Source organism: Megalobrama amblycephala, linkage group LG7, assembly GCF_018812025.1.
Source record: "Megalobrama amblycephala isolate DHTTF-2021 linkage group LG7, ASM1881202v1, whole genome shotgun sequence".
NCBI lineage: Eukaryota > Metazoa > Chordata > Actinopteri > Cypriniformes > Xenocyprididae > Megalobrama > Megalobrama amblycephala.
This window is the reverse complement of record NC_063050.1, coordinates 26,539,997-26,564,754: the sequence shown is the minus strand read 5'-3', so window position 1 is coordinate 26,564,754 and position 24,758 is coordinate 26,539,997. Positions and strand designations below refer to the sequence as shown.

At 37.9% G+C, this 24,758-nt stretch overlaps 1 protein-coding gene and 1 pseudogene across 1 annotated transcript; one reads left to right on the top strand and one right to left on the bottom strand.

Annotated features, from left to right (window-relative positions):
• The first annotated feature begins 8,786 nt into the window (after positions 1-8,786).
• On the top strand, positions 8,787-16,083 carry LOC125273142 (annotated as a pseudogene).
• A 5,017-nt stretch (positions 16,084-21,100) lies between these two features.
• LOC125271423 (GTPase IMAP family member 7-like) lies at positions 21,101-24,153 on the bottom strand. The gene is made up of 4 exons (XM_048195493.1): positions 23,924-24,153; positions 23,692-23,777; positions 22,680-22,737; positions 21,101-22,461 (listed from the first exon to the last, which is right to left on the bottom strand). The coding sequence occupies exons 1-4, from the start codon at positions 23,928-23,930 to the stop codon at positions 21,602-21,604; spliced, it is 1,011 nt and encodes a 336-aa protein (XP_048051450.1). The 5' UTR covers positions 23,931-24,153; the 3' UTR covers positions 21,101-21,601.
• Between the last annotated feature and the right edge of the window lie 605 nt (positions 24,154-24,758).

Here is a 24,758-nt window from a genome sequence, read left to right as displayed (position 1 = left end):
TTATATCTTAATAATATATATCTTAAATGTTAAAGATTAAGTGTTAACTGTTAAGTGAAAAACTTGTTTCAAGTTGTCATTGCAGTTCTACAAAGTATTTAAAAGGATTTACGTCTTGTTACTGTCTGGGTGTGGTCAAGATTTCAGTATAAAGAGAGTTTGTTGTCTTTATTAAAACAGGTACTGCATAACAAGAATAATAAGTTTAGCTCTCTGACAAAAGCACATACTTTTCACATTCACATGCACCAGCACATACTGGTGATTTATGGTTTGCCAATGGCTTTACCAGTTGCTACTTTTGTCTTTCAATTACTATATTCTGAAGTCACACAGCAAGTGTCATAACAGTAATGTAGTAAAGTAATATTGTAAAGTAATAAAGTCACGTTCGACGTATGTCAGTAGTGACCGACGAAGTGGGTTGCCCCTTGGGGGGGGGGGGTTGTTCTACGTGTTGTTTATTTATTAAATATTTACTTTTTTTCCATAGAAGATTGATAAATTGATACCTGGTATTTCCGAGATGGTTTCACCCAAGTGGGCGGGGCCTATAGTATATAAGAGCAGCGCTCTTTTAGGAGTGAGAAGTGCAACTGGAAGTGCAATTGTGGACTGTGGAAAACCTTTTCAGTAGAAGGAGATTCGGTCAAGAAGTTCAGTGTAAATATATATATTTGTTTTTTTTTTGTGGTTTTTTTGGATGTGTGTACACTTTGGAGACTGTTTGGACTGAAAATAAAGATCCCTGCACTGAAGTGCTATTGTGGCTGAGCCATCATTCTTGTGCCAAGAGTTTTTCCCAACACGCCTCGTCACAGGGACCTAGCGTCTAGTCAGCGCTCCAGCAGAGGATCAGATGTCGACTGCTACATTGGAGAGAGGGTTGTTGGGCTCTGGACATGAAGATGAGGCTGAGTGTTCCACGGTTGTGATGTGCTCATGCTGAATCAGATTCAGACTTAACAACTGTGCTTCCCGGGCCCTGGGGGCGTCGTGCGATGCGTGCTCGCCTTGCCCCGTCCCCTGTCTTTAGCCCGGATGTGCATTAAAAACATGGCAGTTTGGAAGCCTTTTTTAGTGTCAAGTATGGAACACCAAAAGGGCCATAATCTGCATTAAGTTTTTTCTCTCTCACTACCCTCTGTGGTGGAGTGGCAGAGCTATGGGCACACCACCTCTGCCCCGCATGGGTCTTGGCCCCCGGCAAGTCCGTGGAAGGCCAAAGCACTCATTGCATATGGTTAGTTCTGAGTCAGGGTTGAGCTACGCATGATGCAAATCATAGCGCAGGCCCCTGGCCAGACAATGTCTTGCAGAGGTGTGTCGTCGTCAAAGTACGCTTTCTCGATGCTCTCATCTCACAAGCTGGCCTAAAACCCAGCCCGCTCAGTGCAGCCAACCCAGTTGGCAAGCGAGAAGCGGTCCTGGAGAAATGGCGACCTGGAGCTGAGGTAAACAGTTCTTCGGGGGTGATGCTCGCATCGCTCCCTCCCCGGAGGAGGGCCGGGTGGAGAATTCTGGTCTGTTTTGTTGGGTGGTCTGTTCCGCCGCTGGCTCTCCGGAGTCCAGCGGTACCCACGAAGTAGAACTGTTATCTGATCCTCCAGGTCCCAAGAGGGTGTGGCTGGCAGTGTGCAAGGCCCCGCCTCGCCACTCTCAGCCCCTTCTCACTTCACCAGCAGGTTCCAGTGTGATGGTTCAGGCCGCACCCCATGTGCCGTCTCCCATTCACACTGCTACCTCGCAGAGTTTGACCACACTCTGGGACGCAACCATGCCGTCCGAGTCAGGTCCCCGTACTCTGCTTGCGGCTGTCAGCGTGCGAGGCCCCGCCTTGCCACTCGCAGCCCCCTCTCACATGGTTTGCAGTGATCAACCTGAAGGACGCGTACTTTCATGTCTCGATTCTGCCTCGCCACAGACCCTTCCTACGGTTTGCGTTCGAGGGTCGAGCATATCAGTACAAAGTCCTACCCTTCGGGCTGGCCCTGTCGCCCCACGTCTTTACGAAGGTTGCGGAGGCGGTCTTTATTCCCCTCAAGGAACAGGGCGTTCGCATTCTCAACTACCTCGATGACTGGTTGATCCTGGCCAGTTCGCGAGAGCAGTTGTGCGAACACACTCGGTCACCCGGACTGCGCGCCTCACCGAGGAGCGCGTCCAGTCGGTGTTGAACTGCCTGAGTACGCTCAAGCGCAGGACAGCGGCCCCACTGAAAGATTTTCAGAGGCTCCTGGGGCATATGGCATCTGCAGCCATGGTCACGCCGCTCGGATTGCTCCATATGAGTGCCCTTCGAACAGGTGTCCAGGCACGCTGTGGTCTCCACAGATGCCTCTGCCACTGGATGGGGGGCCACGTACAATGGGCATGCAGTGTTGGGTCTTTGGACGAGGCCTCAACTGCATTGGCATATCAATTGCCTGGAGCTGCTGTCAGACAAGCACGTACTGGTCTGCTCGGACAGCACTGCGGCCGTTGCGTACATCAACTATCAGGGTGGTCTACGCTCCCGTCGCATGTCGCAACTCGCCCGCCATCTCTTGCTATGGAGTCAGAAGCATCTGAGGTCGCTTCATGCCATTCATGTCCCAGGTGTGCTCAACCGTGCAGTCGACGAGCTCTCACGGCAGCCTCCACTTGCGGGCGAGTGGAGGCTCCATCCCCAGGCGGTCCAGCTGATCTGGCAGCACTTCGGCGAGGCCAAGATAGATCTGTTTGCCTCCCCAGAAACTGCCCACTGCCAGTGGTTCTATTCCCTGACCGGCGGCACGCTCAGCACAGATGCCCTGGCACACAGCTGGCCCCAGGGCCTACGCAAATATGCGTTTCCTCCAGTGAGCCTTCTCGCACAGCTCCTGTGCAAGGTCAGGGAGGACAAGGAGCAGGTCTTGTTAGTGGCTCCATACTGGCCCACTTGGACCTGGTTTTCGGACCTAATGCTCCTCACGACAGCCCCTCCCTGGCCGATTCCTCTGAGGAAGGACCTCCTGACTCAGAGATGGGGCACCCTGTGGCACCCGCGTCCCGACCTGTGGAACCTCCACGTGTGGTCCCTGGACGGGATGTGGAGGTTCTGAGTGATCTCCCACAAGTGGTCGTAGACACCATCAGTTCCGCTAGAGCTCCTTCCACGAGGAGCCTCTATGCGTTGAAGTGGAACCTATTTGTTGAATTGTGCTCCTCTCACCAAGAGGACCCCCGATCATGCTCGGTCAGATCTGTGCTTTCCTTCCTGCAAGAGAGCCTGGAGCAAAGGCTGTCTCCCTCTACCCTCAAGGTGTATGCTATCGCCGCACATCACCATGCAGTTGATGGCAAGTCCCTGGGGAAACACGATCTGATAGTCAGGTTCCTGAGGGGGGCGAGGAGATTAAATTCTCCTTGCCCTTCCTCCATACCCTCTTGGGATCTCTCCCTGGTTCTTACATCTCTCAGGGGTCAACCCTTTCAAACCTTTGCAATCAGTCGAGTTAAAAGCACTGTCTCTTAAGACCAACTCCTGGTTGCATTGGCTTCACTCAAGAGGGTAGGGGACCTGCACGCATTTTCGGTCGATGAATCGTGCCTGGAATTTGGGCCCGGTGACTCTCACGTCATCCTGAGACCCCGGCCCGGATATGTGCCCAAGGTTCCTACCACTCCCTTCAGAAATCAGGTAGTGAACCTGCAAGCGCTGCCTTCGGAGGAGGCAGACCCAGCCCTAGCTTTGCTCCGTCCCATCTGCGCTCTGCGTGTGTACGTAGACAGAATGCAAAGCTTTAGGACCTCAGATCAGTCTGTTACGGAGGCCAGCAGAAGGGAAAGGCTGTCTCCAAGCAGAGGATGGCCCACTGGATAGTGGATGCCATCGCCTTGGCGTACGAATCCCAGGGCGTGCCTTGCCCGCTCGGGTTGAGAGCCCACTCCACCTCATGGCGCCTCGCTGACAGATATCTGTAGAGCTGTGGGCTGGGCGACACCTAACACGTTCGCTAGATTCTATAGCCTACGTGTAGAGCCGGTATCTTCCCGTGTACTCGCTTCCACTAGCCGGTAGATGCATTGAACCCGCTCTAAGTGTCGGCTTGCAATGCCACTCCCGCCCCCTGGGCTGGATACGTGCATCCTTTTACTCCAGTCGCATTTCCCGCTTGATGAACCCTGTCGAGTTCCTCCGCCTCCCCCTTTGGCTTGGACATTGTGGAGTGTCTGATGCCAGGCCAACATCCGTCACTAACGTTGTCTGTTGGCTGGGTTCCATATGTTGCGATCCCTCTACGTGAGCGGTCCCATATGTGTAAATGTCCCGGTCAAACTCCCTACGGTGAGCCCGTGTCTTTCCCTTAGCAGAGCCAGCTCTGCTGTCACTTGTCATATGAGTCTCCCCCTACCCAGGTGGAGCCATCCCAGGGACTCCATATGCGTACTGCCCCACGGGCCAGTCCATATGTGTATTCTCCACGTAAACTCCTCCCCCACAGGGTAGGTAGTGGCCTCCGCAGCGTCCCCTACGGTTTCGCTTTCCCAGTGTAGTCTAGTTTATTTAGTGGGTATGTCGGAACAGCAGTAGACTCTCTCGGCGTAAGCTCGCCCCCTTCACCATCCCAATTGGTGCGACGGGTGGCTAGAGCTTGCGCTGGGCACTGGAAGGGGTTTCGTAACTGTGGTGCTTTATTTGGGATCCCAATTCGTCGGTCACTACTGACGTACGTCGAACGTGACCAACTGAAAGGGAACGTCTCGATTACGTACCTTTGTTCCCTGAAGGAGGGAACGGAGACGTACGTCCCATCGTCACAGTTTCTGTACCCTCGCTGTAGTGCGGACACCAGTTGTCTCCTCAGCGAAAAACAGAGTGCGATTGCATCTGCTTATTATTTATATACAACGGACGGAGGTGGTGTGCATTATGCAAATATTGCAAGCCAATTACATTGGCTTGTTTTAGTTAACTCGAAGCTGATAGGGCTCTCTAGCGATATCACAATTTGTCGGTCACTACTGACGTACGTCTCCGTTCCTTCCTTCAGGGAACGAGGGTTACATACGTAACCGAGACGTTTTTTTTGTTTTGGTTATAATTTTTTTTTTCCGTCCCTTGCTGCAACCTACTGTGACACTCAAGCTAATAGCTTGCAAATACAATGAACAACATATTTATTGTTTGTTGTTTTCTTTTGAAAGTCATGTTACATAAAGTGACATGTGACATAAAGTACGCCCATGAAGGCATGAAATTATCTAAACACCTTTTAAAGAAATATAGAACAAAAAAAGGTCAGCAGAGGACTATATTTGCATTAGTCATTTGTGAATCTAGTTTGGTAAGTATGTCAGCAGTAAAGAACCCAACCCCTTTTTGAAATGTATACTTCCAGTTTTGTACAGAGATTATGTGACTTTGTCATCATTTAACCTTTTGTAAAGGTCACTGGTAAATTTAGGTTGTTTTTCAAAGGTGTATTTACTTTAAGATGCATATGTAAAAGGCTCAGTGAATTCATCTTCATACAGTCCATGCAACAGTTCTGGCTATATATATTTCAAAACAATTGTCTTTATGTTAAAGTTAAAAATTTATATGAAAGTTAATTTCAAACTGAAGATCTGGCGCATTGCTGCCACATACATATTATTTTTTTCCACTCAATTATGTCGTTCAAACGACATCTTTTCTCGTTCAAACGACATATTATTTCGTTCAAACGACATCGTTTCTCGTTCAAACGACATATTTTCTCGTTCAAACGACATATTATTTCGTTCAAACGACATCTTTTCTCGTTCAAACGACATATTATTTCGTTCAAACGACATCTTTTCTCGTTCAAACGACATATTATGTCGTTCAAACGACATCTTTTCTCGTTCAAACCACATATTTTGTACGTGACGTGTACGAGAAATACCTTTATCTGATCTATAATAGAGAATATAGACTAGATCAGTGCCTTTATCACACTTCCGCACTCGAAAAGCAGAAGCAAATAGTGTAAAATACCTTTCGATGCCTGGATCGATGGCAGTGCAAAGTAATGAACACAATAGCCTATTGTTTTATTGGCCTATATGCAGTTTCTAATAGCCTAATAAAGCACAATTTTATCATTTAGCATTCCTTATTTTCTGGAAAATATAGGTTTATTGGCCTCAATGAGTCTGAGACTCCCGGTCAGAGATTGTGTCTCAGACGACATTAAATATTTTGTGAATATTTGTAAATATTCGTGGCATAACAGGTGGAAAAATGACTGTACTGCAGTTCTGTGGATGTTTTGCCTAGGCAAGGTTATTAGCCTTTAGTTAACTAAAATAAATAAATAAACTATTAAAAATATTTATGCTGCAATATGAGAAAATATAAATATTAGTTGAAAATGCTATTTTTAATATAATTTCGTTTTTTCCCCCTGACCTTCAACCGATGCGATCCTTTCATTACCCAACAAGATTGTTAAATTAGAATTAAATGAAATTAGAATGAAGAAAAAAATCCCATGGGTTTAGTTTTAGGCTATACATATAGGCCTAGATGAAACAACAAAACATGAGGATTCTTTGCATCACATGCAGCGCTTCTGTGAACGGATAAAAAAACAAGATGAAATCTTATAAAAGGAATAAATAGCCTAAAAATTTCGTTTTTACCGGCAGGCCCGGTTCCAGGTTGGCATTTTAATCCCATAGGGGGCATCACTACATAGGCTATTTTAGTTCCCCTTGCGCTACAAATCTTTTCAATTTAATGGTATTCAGGAAAAACAGAACAAGAATGAAAAATATAATATATAAACGTCAAGCCAAAACGAATTAATTTAAAGCTAAACTGAAATAGAAACCCATTTGGCATAAATCCAAATGTGCAGTTTTTGGATGTTAAATAGCCTATAGCCTATTTATTATTTAGCTAAACGTTCTGATTATACACAGACTATAAATTAACAGAGTAACTTTTTCTATATTTGGCTGACTGTATTTTATTTTGACAATAAACAGGCTGCAATGTCAAGTAGCCTAGCTACTAAAACTGAGCCTTGCGTGTGCGCGTGAGGCGCCGGTGTGTTCATTTGAATTTTCTTATAAAAGCGGAAACAATTAAAATACTCAGACATTTATGGTCATAAGAGTAACACCATTCGAATCTGCAGGTATAACTATTATTTTTGTACACTCACAATAACATTGCTTGAAAAATAAAGACAAGCAATTCATTTCCGTGGACTTGCTTGTCAAAAATGAATCGAAACTCATCGATGGTCTAGCCTACTTGTCGCAGTTTTTTTTCTTTCATTTTCTTAATATGTTCATTATTTAGGTTTAATATATTTTGTGTATGCCTAGTTATAGGAATAGGCTATTTATTCCTTTCACACAAGCGCTACATGTGATGCAAGAATCCTCATATTTTGTTGTTTCATCTATAGGCTATAGCCTAAAACTATGGGATTTTTTTTTTCTTCATTCTAATTTCATTTAATTCTAATTTAACAATCTTGTTGGGTAATGAAAGGATCGCATCGGTTGAAGGTCAGGGGGAAAAAACGAAATTATATTAAAAATAGCATTTTCAACTAATATTTATATTTTCTCATATTGCAGCATAAATATTTTTAATAGTTTATTTATTTATTTTAGTTAACTAAAGGCTAATAACCTTCCCTAGGCAAAACATCCACAGAACTGCAGTACAGTCATTTTTCCACCTGTCATGCCACGAATATTTACAAATATTCACAAAATATTTTTTTACTCAGACTCAGACTCATTGAGGCCAATAAACCTATATTTTTCAGAAAATAAGGAATGCTAAATGATAAAATTGTGCTTTATTAGGCTATTAGAAACTGCATACAGGCCAATAAAAAAAAATATTGTGTTCATTACTTTGCACTGCCATCGATCCAGGCATCGAAAGGTATTTTACAGCCTATATTTGCTTCTGATTTTCGAGTGCGGAAGTGTGATAAAGGCACTGATCTAGTCTATATTCTCTATAGATCAGATAAAGGTATTTCTCGTACACGTCACGTACAAAATATGTGGTTTTAACGACAAAAGATGTCGTTTGAACGACATAAATCTGTTGTTTGAACGAGAAAAGATGTCGTTTGAACGAAATAATATGTCGTTTGAACGAGAAAAGATGTCGTTTAAACGACATATGTCATTTGAACGAGAAAAGATGTCGTTTGAACGAGAAAAGATGTCGTTTGAACGACATAATTGAGTGGAAAAATAATATGTATGTGGCAGCAATGCGCCACCGTAGGAAAATACATGTGAATTTTTGTAAATATAAATATAAAAGGCCATAAAACTGTATTAGTTATAAAACATGACATTAATAATAGCCCCTGAAAGCTTCTGATTCCATTCAAAGATTACAGCCACAATGCTGGAATGAATTCTGAAATAATTTTTTTCCCATAGATTGAATTTCTTATGTTGTATTCTGTGTTATAAGATGTTTTGTATAAAGCATTTGCTAAACAAATACATTTAAATTTAAATGTCTCTCTCACATGCTAAGTCATTCTAGAAAATTATTTTGTCATAAACGATCATCATATTCTTATATGCTGCATTAGAAACATTTGATTAATTGCAATGAATCGTTGATTCTAAATGACTTTCTCTCATATGTAGCTTTTAAAAGTCCAACCCATTTTTGGTTGGACTTTTATCAGTTTGTCCTTAGCAGACACCTCTCTCGTAGTTTTAGGAAGCTAAAATTCATTCTGATGAACTTTTTTTTTCAACTGTTGTTGCCTGAGACCATCTTTTTTGTATCATATGTCTTCGACTCAGATTAGGGAGGGACCTTTTTTTTAGCCTCGACACTGGTGCAGAGTGATTGATATGGGAGGGCTTAAAAAGGCAGAATATAAAGAGAGACTGAAATATTTATTTTGTCACAGGACAGAAAATCTTCAGCAAAAACAAAAAACCTTCAACAAATATACCCATCTATACTTCAATATAGCACCATGGAAACCAAAAAAGGTAATTCATGATTTTTATCATGACACATCTGTAGTTTTTACATATTTTAAAAAGTGTAAAAAACTGAACATTTTGAAATTTTGAAAACAATTTTTTTTGCTAAGTTGGCATATAGTAATTATTTGTGTTTGTTTATTGATATAGTTAATATTTATATTAAATACATATTTACTATTAGATTTTAATGTGTGGCATTCAAATGTGAAGCAATTCATTAAAAGATATTAGCATGTTAGAGCTGCAACAATGGATGAAGAGTGAGAATATGATATAACAGCTTTTTTATGTATCCAGAAATTTATTTGACATGTATACGGTATAGAATTTATGAAATAAAGAAAATTACCTTAAAAACAACTGGTGCTTTAAACATCTAAAATCTCTAATAAATACAGTTGTAAGAAAAAGTATGTGAACCACTTGCAGAATCTGTGAAAATGTGAAAAATTTTAACAAAATAAGAGAGATCATACAAAATGCATGTTATTTTTTTATTTAGTACTGTCCTGAGTAAGATATTTTACATAAAAGATGTTTACATTTAGAACCATTGGTTCTCAATACTATGTGTGTTTACCTGGATGATCTATGACTGTTTGTTTTGTGATGGTTGTTCATGAGTCTCTTGTTTGTCCTGAGCAGTTAAACTGAGCTCTGTTCTTCAGAAAAATCCTCCAGGTCCTGCAGACTCTTCAGTTTTCAAGCATTTTTTGCATATTTTAACCCTTTCCAGCAGTGACTGAATGATTTTGAGATCCGTCTTTTCACAATGAGGACAACTGAGGGACTCAAATTCAACTATTAAAAAAGGTTCAAACATTCATTGATGCTCCAGAAGGAAACATGATGCATTAAGAGCCGGGGGGTGAAAATTTTTGAATTTGAATATCAAGGTAAATTGTACTTAATTTTTCTTCCGGGAAACATGCAAGTATTTTCTGTTGCTTCCGAAGAGCAGTACTAAATGAAAAACATTGATATTTAATCAAAATAAGAAAAATTGTGACATTGTCATCCTGTTCAAAAGTTTTCACCCCCTGACTCTCAATGCATCGTGTTTTCTTCTGGAGCATCAGTGAATGTTTGAACATTTTTTAATAGTTGAGTTTGAGTCCCTCAATTGTTCTCAGTGTGAAAAGATGGATCTCAAAATCATTCAGTCACTGTTGTAAAGGGTTCAAATATGCAAAAAAATGCTTGAAACCTGAAGAACCTGCAAGACCTGGAGGATTTTTTCTGAAGAACAGAGCTCAGTTTAACTGCTCAGAACAAACAAGAGACTCATGAACAACCATCACAAAACACAAAAACAGTCATGGATCATCAGTTAACCACACACAGTATTGAGAATCAATGGTTCACATAGTTTGGAGTTTGAATGGGGTTATTTGAATATATTCAGCTTTTTTTTTTTGCTTTTTTTTCTTGTGGACTATATGTAAACATTTTATGTAAAATATCTTACTCAGGACAGTACTAACCATAAAATAACATGCATTTTGTATCTCTCTTATTTTGTTAAAATATTTCACATTTTCACAGATTCTGCTAGTGGTTCACATACTTTTTCTTACAACTGTATATATATATATATATATATATATATATATATATATATATATATATATATATATATATATATATATATATATATATATATATAACCAGTGCCATTACATAAAAACTCCTTTTAACTGAGAAAATGTTCTCCATCCCATAATAAATGTGAATTCAGATGTTATAATATCCTTGTCCTTTAACAGTGCAAAGGAATCTGAAGAGTGATGAAATAAGAATTGTGCTGATTGGAAAGACTGGAGTAGGAAAGAGTGCAGCTGCAAATACCATCCTGGGAGAGAACAAGTTTAAATCAGAACTGTCCCCCTCCTCTGTGACCACAGACTGTGATAAGGCCAGAGGAAATGTCAATGGGCAAAATGTTGCCATTATTGACACTCCAGGCTTGTTTGACACAACAGAGAACAATGATGTCATTAAGGCAAAGATTAAACTGTGCATATCACTCTCAGCTCCAGGCCCTCATGTTTTTCTCGTGGTTTTGCAGCTTGGGAGATTTACAGTAGAGGAAAAAAATACTGTGGAGCAAATTCAGAAAATCTTTGGTGAAGATGCATCAAAATACACCATGGTGCTGTTCAGTCATGGAGACATGTTAAGGGGAGGACAGAAAAGCATCCATGAGTTTGTTAAAGAAAGTCCTGATTTGCTGAAGTTTGTCAACACTACAAGTGGATGATACCACGTTTTTGACAACAAAGTAAATGAACCAAACCAGGTCAACACTCTGTTTGAACAGATAGAGCAGCTTATGACTGTAAATGATAAAGAGTTTTACACAAATGAAATGCTACAGGCAGCTGAGAGAGCAATAGAAAAAGAAAAGGAAAGACTTATGCTGGAGGAAAAGATGTGTGAACAGGCAGCAAGAGACAGAGCAGAAAGAAACAATACGTTTCTAAAAGCTGGTTTGGCAGTAGGAGGTGCTGCTGCTGCTGTTGTTGCTGTAAAAACCTGCCCTCTTCAGTGAGAAAAGCTCTCTGATTGGATAATAACTCAGAGTTTAATATTCTTTGGCACCAAAATACATTCAAGTCTGTACATTCAATGCTATTTAAAAGAAAAACTTATACTGGGTCACTGTGGTTTTCTTAAGAGCTAAAATGCAATGATTAATTGTCTCAAATTAATAAAAATAATTGAGTAAAAAAGGTTTCGTGTTTTTTTTTTTTTTTTAAACATATTCTTACTATCTAAGTATTTGTGACATACTTATGTTTTTGGTAATATACAGAAAACTATTTATGAATGCCAACCTTGGGTTTTGAGTTTACTTTCTTTTTGAACAAATGAAGTTCCATTTTCCAGGAGTGAAGGAGCACCTTCGACTGGTTCTGGTCGGCCTTCAGGGAGTCGGGAAGAGTGCAGCAGGAAACACCATACTGGGCCGAGAAGAGTTTCGCTCGGACATCAGTGCCACTTCTCTCACAACAACGAGTGAACTGAGGGATGCTGAAGTCTGTGGGAGGAAAGTGACTGTTGTGGACACTCCTGGATTATTAAACAGTGATACAAATGTACAGCAGGAGCTGGAGAGAGCCTTGACCCTGTGTGAACCCGGACCCCATGCTTTTCTCCTCGTTATTCAGCTGGGTCGCTTCACTGAGCAAGAAAGACAGGTGATGGACACTCTCCAGAAGATGCTGTGCTCAAATGTGAATTCATTCACAATAGTACTGTTTACATATGGAGACAAACTTAAGAATAAAAGTTTAGTCCAGTTTGTAAGTGAGGATTTGAACCTGCAGAAACTCATCCAAAAGTGCGGATCACAATATCATATGTTCAATAATACTGACAGAGAAAACACAGGTCAGGTCAGGGAGCTCTTTGAGAAAGTGGACTGTCAGTTGGGAAAGAGAAACAAAAAACATTACGTTAGGGAGCAGAGAAAGTCCTGGAATACATGGCACTTCTATATTGCTGCTGCTGCTACTACTGCTGCTGCAGCCCTGTTAATGTACACAACATCTGCCAAAACTTCAACACCGAGTGAACTTCCAGAGTATTTGAGTGCTCCAAGCGCTCCAAGTGCTCCAAGTTCTCCAATTGATAAGATAGTAACAAAGGTGGAAGCAGATGTGACTCAAAGTGAAACGTTCTTGGAAATGTTGCATGATCTATTCAACAAGAACAACAAAGGAAAACTGTGTTTAGCTGGTGGTTTAGGCATATCACTGTTTTTTCTTGCAAAGAAATTGATGATGAAAAAATAGTTACTAAATGACAGCAATATAGAAGGGATTGTTAATTATTGCTAATTATTTTAATGAGACTTACATCTATGTAGAAGATTTTGATAGGGGGTGTTTACATGACACCGATTTCAACTAAAAATGGAAAACTTTTTGGTCATTAATTTACATGACAACATCGTTTTGGGGGCCTGAAAATGCAAACTTTTTAAAGTTCAAAGTACAAGTTTTTAACCTTATTGTCATATTACATATTACATGTTTCTTTACAAAGTGAGACCGCCAACTACTGGCCTGGCCTCCATAATACAGCTTTTAGTCATTTTCGCAGATCCATGTTACCAGGGATTATTTTGACGTTGTCTGAATGCAAAATATTTGCAAAGGTAATGCAAAGGAAAAGCGTTTTTGTAGATACACAAATGTGCCTTTAAAACATTGCTTGTTTGGAAAGAATTATGTATAATCACTGTTTTAAATGGGTAAGAATTATATACAGTCAATTTCTATTGTAAAGTTTTATCTACTTTAAAACACATGAATGTCCTCTATCTTTCTGAGCATGGCTGTTTGAAATTGTATCTACTAGTTGATGGAAGAATATAAAATTTTACTTATGATACTGTTTGTAGACATTTTTATATTTGTGTTATTAAACAGATTGACAGAAAGTTTGTCTTTTATAGATTTTATATTTCATAAACATTACTGTATTAATGTTATGATGAATGTTTATAAACTGATTTCAGCTGTGCTTGAAACATGGAATTAAAGGTAGTTATTCTCATTAGCTATTTTTTTCTGAACCAAAAGGTGTTTTTCTGTAGGCATTTTCCCTTTAAGTATATTAAGAGTAAATTTATGTTGTCATATTTTCTGCTATCTCAGTTTAATGTACAGTTTATTATTGATTATACATATTATATGCAATTATATTTGGTGACTCTAGGACACTGTTGAACAGTTTAGCTTTAGAATTAAAGTTTAAAAACCTCCCATTGATGTTCATTAAAATAAATAAATAAATAAATAAATACATAAATAAACAAACAAAATGGTCTTAACAATTTATTTGTTCATTGTTTTTATACAGTGCAAGAGCAGCAGAATCCATGTGATGAGCTCCGGATTGTTCTGTTGGGGAAGACTGGAGTTGGAAAAAGTGCCACTGGAAACACCATTCTTGGAGACAGTTTTTTTAAAGTGCATTTGTCATCATCCTCAAGTCAAGTCAAGTCAAATTTATATAGCGCTTTTACAATTGGTAATTGTTTCAAAGCAGCTTTACATATTAGAAGCACAGAAAAAAGGGAAGTGGTTAAAAATAAGCTGTACAAACAAGCGTGGTAATATGTAACATATACAAGATGGTGCTACATTAAGCCAATGTCGGCTGACTCCCAGGGGTGGAAAAAACCCCCTAGGAGAAAAACCCAGCGTGCTAACACTGGGAAAAAAGTCCTAGGAGGGAAAAAACCCCTTGGAAGATATATATAATATATGTAAATGGATATGGAGATCAAAATCTGAATTATACATTTTTATTATAGAGATTAAAAATAGATTATATATAAATATATGTAAGCGGATACGGGGATTAAAAATCTGAATTATAGATGCAGCCAGAACTGGATCTGTAGGCCCATTGTCTCCTGGGCTACGTTGTAGTCAGGTCCAGACACAGGTTCTCCATCTGATCTGGATACGGCCTGGATCCAGCACCCGGCAAACCTCAGGATAAGCAGAGAGACAGATATTAGCGTAGATGCCATTCTTATTCTGATGTACAGGAATATCTAGTGTTATAGGAAATGTTCTCGGTTCCGGCCGACCTAATTATTGCAGCGTAACAATCCTTTAACGGATTTGAAAAATGTTAATGTATTGATAATGTGTTATGTGTATGCAAGAGCAAAGAGATGTGTTTTTAGTCTAGATTTAAACTGACAGAGTGTGTCTGCTTCCCGAACAATGCTAGGAAGATTGTTCCAGAGTTTAGGTGCTAAATAGGAAAAGGATCTGCCGCCTTCAGTTGATTTTGATATTCTGGGTATTATCAACTGGCCTGAATTCTGAGATCGCAATAAACGTGAAGGACTATAATGCATTAAGAGCTCACTTAGGTACTGGGGAGCTAAACCATTTAGAGCTTTATAAGTAAGTAGCAAGATTTTAAAATCTATACGATGTTTAATAGGGAGCCAATGTAATGTTGACAGAACTGGACTAATATGGTCATACTTTCTGGTTCTAGTAAGAACTCTAGCTGCCGCATTTTGGACCAACTGTAGTCTATTTAAAAGCCGAGCAGAACAACCACCCAGTAGAGCGTTACAATAATCTAGTCTTGAGGTCATGAATGCATGAACCAACTGTTCCGCATTTGTCATTGAGAGCATATGTCGTAATTTAGATATATTTTTTAGATGGAAGAAGGCGGTTTTACAGATACTAGAAACATGACTTTCAAATGAAAGATTGGTATCGAAGAGCACACCCAGGTTCCTAACTGAGGACGAAGGTTTAATGGAGCACCCGTCAAGTGTTAGGGAGTATTCAAGGTTTTTTCGTGAGGAAAAAACATCCTCTGTCACAAAGGTTTGCTGGAAAGCTACAAAGAATGTTAACAGCACAAAGGTTTCTGTTATTGACACACCAGGCCTATTTGACCCAAGCTTTACTGTAGAGGAGATGGTTGACAGAATTAAGCTGTGTATTCCCCTTTCTACTCCCGGTCCACACATCTTCTTGCTGGTGCTTCAGCCTGGCCGGTTCACGAAAGAGGACAGAGACACAGTGGACATATTTCTCAAGATCTTTGGAGAAGCTGCAAGTAAGCACGCCATGATTTTGTTTACACATGGAGAAAAGTTTGAGGGTAGAAATATTCAAGAGTTTGTCACTGGCAATCCTGATTTGAAGATACTCTTTGAGAAATGCCAGAAGCGATATCATGTTCTTAATAATGAGGCTAAGAATACCATGCAGGTTGATCAACTTTTTGAAAAAATACACAAGATGATTTCTATGAATGGAGAATGCTGTTATACCAATGAAATGCTTGAGAAGGCAGAGATTTCAATTCAAGAGGAGAAAGAGCGAATCTTAATGGAAAACGAAGAGCAGAGGTGCAGAGAACTGGAAGCTCTAAAAATCAAATATGAAGCAGTCTCTGAAACAGGCCATTACAGAGCTGTGGGAAAGACAAGAGAGGGAGGCAAGAGAGAAAGCTGAGAGAAACAACAAATTTCTCAACATAATTGCAGAGTTTCTGGTTACTACTCTTGAAAAGTTCATTATGAGTAAACTTAGGCAAAATTAATGATATATATATATATTTATTTTTATCCACCTTACTCCTACACCCCATGACGCTTTGCTTGAATTCTGGGTGTAACCTCAGTTAAGCTGTAAACAATCGGTGAAAGGCTCACTCTATGAACACAATATGTTAAAAAAAAAAAAAAAAAAAAAAAAAAAAGCTACAAAGAGATGACGTTATTCTACTCACCCTGCATTGAACATTTAAAGGACAATTAAAAATGTGAAAGCATCAAAGAGGTACTTTCAACAGACCATAAATAACCCCACAAGTGTTATTCTTTCCACAGCAATAATGGATGGGTGAAATATCACAGTAGTAATATATATCTGTATTATGTAACAAACGTTGCCTTAGTCAAAAATGTTCATTAACTTCAGCATTGCGTGATACTATTTCAAAGAGATTTTCGTCATTTTGACAGATAATAAATTGTATTTACCTGTGAAAACAAACCTGGAAAGAGAAAGAGAGAGGATTTGAGGAGAAAAACAAGAGATTCTTTGTGCATTCCAGTGAATTATTAATGGGATATATCGTAAATTAAATCGGGAGAACAGAGCACAAATGTGCAGTATATGTTGTCCTTTTTCATACTATTACAGCAGAATGCAAAGGGGAAAAAAATATAATCATGAGGAAAAAATGCAGCAAATGAGAAGAGCTTTTGCCATAGATACTTGTTATTACAATGTCACGTTAAAATACCAAAAGTTATGTTATTCTCATGATGTCTGAAATTAAAACATGAAGGAAAATTGACAGCTCATTCAGTCAAACTAATGAATAAGCTTTATTTGTAGGGCAACCATATGATTTGAAATGATTAGTTTCAGTCTTTTTCAATGGAAGTTCCCAAACCGAAAGTGCCAGCCATAATTCAAAACACAGTAGGCTCATCAAGAATAAGGTTTATAGACTTGTTGAAAACCTGTAGGTTTATGAATCTTTATGGACTTTTTAAATCTAACCTTAACCTCTGAATATGCTATTCCAACCAATACAATGTGTATATATTTTTAGAGAAAATGCATTTCAACATTACAATTTCAAGTGATCTGGTCCAAATTATGTAATTTCAGAAATGTACATATACAAATCATGCAGTTAGCTAACAATGTATTAAAGCAATTTATTAATCATTCATGAAACAATGTTGTGTGTACCTGTTAACTGTCACTGGCCCACAGCCATTACATATTTAAAAAAGTAATATTCTATACTAAACCTAAACTAATCTTGACAAACTATATATCATTTGAAAGATTAGAATCTCTAGTTTTCATATTTGGTGACTGATTTTCAAAATAAATTACAGAGGAGCAGTAATTTATCAATCTGCAACAAGCATATTTTCATACTCATAAGGCATGTTCAGACCTTTATTTTGAAATAGCGATGAACATGAAAAATCATTAAAGATTGGTTGAAACGTTTGTTTTCATGCCAAGAGTTCAAAAGATAACATCCATTCAATTTTTTGAGAAAAAAAAGGTCTGAAAATGTTTTTAATAGAAAAAAAAAAATACATTTATGATTGTGGCGGCGATCTATAACCCACATACATGTTGTTTTTATGTTTATTAGAGGCTGAATTCATATCAAATTCTGCCAAACTTCCCATACTACTTCTATATAGGATGTCTACTTCATAAATTGTATGAAATTGATGGAAATATATGATTTAGATCACTCAAACCATATGGAAATGGAGGCGCCTTTATATGGTCAGTAATGGAGCTTGGTTGTCATCTAGTGAAAAAGTGTGGTACTGCGGCCAAACAAAATCTTACTGAAAGCTCATTTTTTGAGATATCAACCTGAAATTTGGAACACAACTTGTTCAGATTTTTGGCTTTGATTTCCTTGCAGTTTTAGAGTAAAACTTGTTTTGTAAAATATATATTTTATATAAAATATAAAATTTTATATTTTTACATTTTACATTTTCATAAACTTCTATAACTTTTTTTCTGTTTCACTTACATAAGTTATTTCACTTCTACAATAATCTGCCAAATTTCATCTTTAAAACAAGATACTATCTATTGTCTCTACTATCTATACTCCAAAGTATTCTTGAATTACAACCATTTTAATTTGGATAGTGCATTTTCTTTTCTAAAAAAAAAAAGTGGGGGGTGACAGTTAACAGGTTAAATCATTGTTGCAACTGTTCTGTTGTGGACTATTTTTGCTGCCAAAGCAAAAACATACAAAGTAACTTGCAATAATGTGTCTAAAAATCACTCATTATAAACATATTGGTTATTTAACTGTTTTAAAAGCAATGCACAAAAACAATAATTTTCCACCATAGGGACTAACAATTATGAGCACACTGAAGAACATTTGCATTTCCTCTTGAGCAAGGTTTGGCACGGTATAATTATAAACGTTCCTGGCCTGGGTTTCTCTGCACAGCTCAGTCATGGCTCAATTGTGCTGGCCATTACAACTTATTTCCACCGGTGTCTAGTTTAGTTAATCATTATATTCTCTGTGTATATAGCCCTTTGTTGCCTCTGTTAGTCCTTGTCTTGACCTACAATGTTTAAGCTTTTATGGTTTGTGGTATTCTCAGTCGTCTTGTTTTATGTAAATTCCAGGACCTACAAAGAGTAGTGCAATTTAATTATCTCATGTACTACACATACAGTTGAATGACAATTAAATGTAACTTTACCTGTTCACATAAAATATTGTTCTATCTCCACCTCCTGCATCTTTAAAGTAGTATTTAAGTAATATTACAAATCTGAAATTAGTTAAAGAATATTGGAAGCAGTCATTTTTATCAAAGTGTGTAAACTTCTACTTTGCTTAATCATTAAATAGAAAACACTATTTTGAGTTTTACACAAAAGATGAGTAGTAGTGCTAGTAGAAGATAGCAGTTTACATTTTTTATCTCCCCCTTGTTACAACACAGAAGGGTCGGAGGCAGGAGTAAAACAAACAGTGATGTTTATTGATACCAGTAGAGTATAACAGTTGTGCAGGTGAGTATAAAGTGAAGTATAGATGAATGGAGTAATGCAGAGTGGTAATACTGTCCTTCTTGTGATCGTAGGAGTGAAGAGCTTGAATGACGCTGGAGAGTATGGACGCTGGAGACTTGGAACACTCACACACAGATGGAGAAGCACACGAGGGAATGTTGGGGACAGGTAAGTCAATCGTCTGGAGTCCTTAAGGTAAGCATACAGGTAAGTATGATACAAACAAGACCAGACAGTGAGTGTGTTTGAGTGTGAGTCCTTTATACTGTGACTGATGAGTGCTGATGGGGTGCAGGTGCCAGTGATTAGTACTCTGGTGATTGGGTGCGCTGTGACTGGCTGATGGTGGAGCCTGGCGTGTGTGTGACACCCCTACACTCTTGTTAGATCAAAAAAAAGTTTGAGGACATTTAACTTTACATTTGATCTAGTTCAGCTTTTTTGTGATGTTCAACATATGGAAATGTATATTTAAAAAAGACCATCTTGCACAAAGTGTTTCCTGATGCCACTGATTTACTCATGAGATTTATATGACACACCCCATCACATAATCAACAAATCTGCTTTGTGTTTGAATATTATGTATTATAATGTGTGTAGGTCTTTTCAGCACTTCTGTGAAGTTCACTTAATTTATTCGAATTTAGTTTCAATTTTATCCTAGTTTTATGCTTAATTGGACTCCAATTTTAAATGATTATTACATTTAGATTGCGTTTCTAAGAAATAATCATAAGTATTGGTTGTGTATTAATTTAGAAATTTGATCATTCTGTGTATCGCATACTTTCAATTATATGTTTATTAGGGACCCAATATATCGCACAGAGACTCGTGTCGGCCAGGGGTGAGTTTCCCGAAAGCATCGTTAGCCAACTATGGTCGTAAGTCCCATTGAACTCTATTGGTAACGACGGAACTTGCGACCATAGTTCGCTTTGGGAAACGCACCCCTGGTCGTGTTCTCACAGATACAAACTCACCTGATCTTAGCTAGAGGGAGCAGGGTTTACTAATACATTTGAGTTGAACCGCTCCATGCTTGTTTGTACAAAAACATAGTTCTCTTAGTCACAATCCTGCAACTTGCTAAGTCAGTGATAGTCAGTAATCAAAAGGTCCCAGATGATGTGCCACATGTTCCTTTCATAAGGCCTTCAGTTTAATCTATCCTAGATGCAGATTTACAGAAACACCACACTCCACTTAATTACTGGTCATTATGATTTCAGAATAATACAGAATAAATAAAATATATAAATTTATTAGTCAGGTAAAAATGTATAATGTCAATTAAACAATTACAAGCCAATTCAGAAATAATAAATACATATCAATTGCTCAAAGAATGAGTAAGAAATGCACACACAGTGATGTGTGAGTGTTTTTAAGACACTGATACAGCGCTGCATGGGGGTTTTCTGGTTACAGATTTTCCCCTAAGACTATTCTGACAGTTTCCCTTAAATACCCTGAAGAGAACAAAATAATATTTATTACATATGTAACATTTATTACATATGGTTTTTTAATTTGTTGGACTTACTCTCGTGCCCCAAGGAAGAGGAGCCATGATTATTACAAAATCTTGAAGAGACACCACCCACAACAGCAGAACAGAAGACTGCTTTTACCAATTACACTGAGACATAAAATGATGCCAAACATGAAAGAGAAAAAACAATAGATTTATACATCATAGGTATTATATAGATATTATTGGTGAATTTTCGAGCCCGATCACACGAAAATGCGTATCAATAGTACGAGTTTGTAATCTCGTAGAATATATACGCCAAAATTAGATTTGGCGTGCTTATGGTACGCAGTTTTTCGCGTGCATATGATACGCACTTTATGGCGTGTATATGATACGCTCTTGGTTAGGTGGGGGGGTGGGGGGTTCGTATGTATAATACTCCATAAAGTGCGTATCATATGCACGCGAAAAACTGCGTACCATAAGCACGCCAAAACTCATTTTGGCGTATATATTCTACGAGATTACAAACTCGTACTATTGATACGCATTCTCATGTGATCGTGTTGGAATTTTCAGTATAAGTGAATGGACAGGAGTAGAGAGAGGGGGCTCATAGATAAGTTTGGGGAAGGGGTGTTCATGCTCTTTCTTGGAGATCTTCTCTCCAGATTAGTGAGTTTTATTGTATTATTGCAGGTTAGAGGAAATGCAGTTTTACAATTTGTAGGTCCATGTGTCACTTTACTGTGATTTGTTTCTTTCTAAAAGTCTTTCAAAAGCAAAGAACTTATGATTACCCATATTAGTTCTGGGGAACAGCATAATTATCAGTGAGTTGTTATTTATGAAAATGTCATGAATTAAAAAAGGACTGAATGTAAAACTCACTGTCATTTTTACACTGAAACTGATTTGAAATGTCAGTGGAAGTGGATAATTGCTGTGACAGAGGTGTCAACTAAACAAAATTGTTGCCTTCTTAAGTTCTGAGATATATGTTAGTGAGGGATAATAAAACAAAACTAAATGTTTATTTTAAAAACCAAAATGTGAAAAAATCCACAAGAAATTTAAGTGGATGATAACGGATGAACAAATTGTCATTCTCAGCTTGAATCCTTGCCTGTCTCTCATGGATCTCTGCTAACTCCTTTTTCATTTTCTCTAGTTGCTTTTCTAGTTCTTTGTTTTTAGTATTTAGACGTATATCCTCCTCTAGAGCCGCCTCTTCTCTCTTTCGTTCCTCTTCATTCTCTTTCAGGATTCTTTGTTTCTCCTCCTCAATTGCTCTCTCTGCCTCCTGAAGCATGTCATTGGTGTAGTATTCACCACAGTTATCACTAACCATTTCATCAATCTTGTCCAGCAGCTGCATAACCTGTGCTGAATCCTGCTTCTTATTGTCAATCACAAAATAGCGTCCCACACAGTTCCTGACAAATGCTCGTAATGCGGAATTACTGCAGATAAATGTCTTAATGTCCTGCTCTAGTTGATCTCCATGAGTGAACAGTGCCATAGTATAATCTCTTGCCTCTTCACCAAATATTCTCTCAATTAATTGTATTGTTTTTGCATTTTCTTCTGTGAATCTTTCTGGTTTAACAACAATTAGAAAGGCATGTGGACCTGGGGCAGAATAAGATATACACAACTTAATCAGTTGCTCTACCTCTTCTTTGTCCATACCTGTGTCAAAAAGACCAGGTGTGTCAATAATTGAAATTTTCCTTCCATTAATAATCCTAAATTCTTTTTTACATTCTTTAGTGACAGATGAAGCTAAACCAATTGATTCAAAGACTTTTTCTCCCAGGATGGTGTTTCCTGTTGCACTTTTCCCAATCCCTGTCTTTCCAAGCAGGACAATCCGGAGCTCACCTTTTGGTTCTGTTAGAAAACATGAATCATTACATCCAAGACTTATTTTACTGATTCTGTTTTCTATTATTATCTATCATGTCATAATTAATTAAACAAACAAACAAACAAACAAATAACAGAATAATAATTTTCAAAACCATTTCAGTTAACAAGGCTCGGTTACAGATCACAAACACATCTACAGTTGGAAAAGGACCACCAATCTAAGATATTGACAATTTTACCAGTCTCTCTTTCTTCCAGATCACCATTGAATGAAGTGTTGGTCTTAGGTGTCCTCAACTGTGTATAAATACATAATTTTCATTCAGTGATTGAATTGCATAGGTGTGATTTAAAACAACTCTTTAAAAATACAGCAAAAATTTAGGTTTGATCCATAAGAAATTTTTTGTTATTTTGCTTTTTACCACAACAATTATGAGGGAAAGAAATAAGAATTATCAGGGTCATTCTGGTTATGCAGTTCACTTTTTTTTTGTCTCATCACATGTTGCAATGTATTACAATGTTGAACATATAGTTTTTAATGTATATAAATAATATTAATTTTAATTTATTTATTTAATCAACATTCACAATTAAGTCACCATAGGGGAGAATTTTAAATAATTTCACTGTTTTTTAAGCAAATATTGCATTCACTTCTGAAATGAAAAACTTTTTTTTTATTATTAGGAAACATTCCAGGTGTTTCTTCAGTATTTCCCTATACTCTAATCAAAATGTTTCAAACAAAAGGGAATAATGTTTTAATTTGCCTTCAGTTTCACTTTGTATCCTGTTAGTCTTTTGTAATATGCCTTTATCTAACAAAAGAACTTACAAACAAAAGGTACTTAGTGTCTCTCAATCACACTCCTATTATGTTAGCCATACTGTTCATTGTCACTGTGTAAATCATCAAGCCACAGTTGAAGAGGCATGTATAGATTTTATACCAGGGTCGTAACCATCATAGACCCTGAAATTGTACACAGCTCAGAAAAAACTCCATATATAAGGAGAAACCCAATGTCTGATAAAGGACAATCTTCACTCCAAACAACATATTTAGAATGTTCCATCAGTGCCTAAGGGATTTTCATACTGAAAGACTGTCAGTGATTTTTGGTAAGAAGCATGTAACAATAATGCTACTTTTGTTTTACTGGTACTACAAGCTATTCTGAAGCTACAGAGTCAAAGAGTCAAAACAACAAGCAATGATATTTTCATTGTGATAGTGATAATTACCCGTAAACCATGTGCAACAGCATCGCAGAGATAGAAAAACCAGGTCTTGGATGCATTAAGTTGTTCTTCAGACTGCATGTGTTTTGCTGTAGTTTGAGATTTTATAACAAGCTGTCAATATTATGCATTCGCATTAGGCCAATTTATAGTTTATTTCTATTAGTGTATAATTGAATTAACATACAATGCTAAAATGTATATTAAATATGAACTTCTGTAAGTTGAATCCTACCTTTCATTGCAGATTTGCTGGTCTGAATTTCTTTGTTTGAGTTTCAACTTTCATTCTTTCTGAACTGTTCTTTATACCTGGTATCTGTGAAGGGGAGGAGCCTCAATCATCACCTGCACAGTCTTGTTTTTCTGTCACCTGATACCTCCAAACATTCAGTCATGTAGGTTGGTGCAGTATTGTGAAATAGCAGAATTTATTATGAGTTTGTGATAGTTTTGACTACAAAGTTCTACATGTTCTTCCCATGAATTAGAAATTCTTAACATAATGTATAAGCAAATTAATCCTTGAGGATAATAATGTATGTGCTGCTATACTGTGTGAGCAAGATCGAACATATTCTCTTTAAGGATTTCAATAATGAAAAAAATATTCTTGCTTGTTTTATTCATGTTATTGTAGGCAAATTGAAAATGTAAATACAAAACAGTTTGCTCAATTGTCTCTCACTCAAATCATTTTGTGTTTTTATTGAAATATTTACTCACTTTGTTAAAAGGGGTCTATTCTGCTGCATTTGCTTATGAGGATATTTCACTCAAAAATGAAAATTCTCTCATTATTTACTCACCATCATTTTTTTCCAAATCTGTATGGCTGTTCATTTTGAGAAATGTCACAGTGTTTTTGTCCATACAATGTAAATAACCACAACCTTTGTGTTCTGCAGTAGAAAGAAAATCAAACAGGTACTGAATGACATGAGGGTAAGTAAATGTGTCACTGTTTTAGCTTGACAGTCTTAGTTTTGTTTTTGTTTTAAAGGACTGATTAAATATTTTATTTATCCTAAAGAAAACAATTGTAGAAATAGTTTAAACAACTATAAAAT

Bases quoted from the DNA above. Each gene is read 5' to 3' on its own strand.
- LOC125271423 (XM_048195493.1), bottom strand. The intron at 22,738-23,691 runs GTAATTATCACT...ATTTATACACAG, and splicing joins CTGTTGCACATGGTTTACGG to TTGAGGACACCTAAGACCAA. The intron at 22,462-22,679 runs GTAAAATTGTCA...GTTTTCTAACAG, and splicing joins TCTGGAAGAAAGAGAGACTG to AACCAAAAGGTGAGCTCCGG.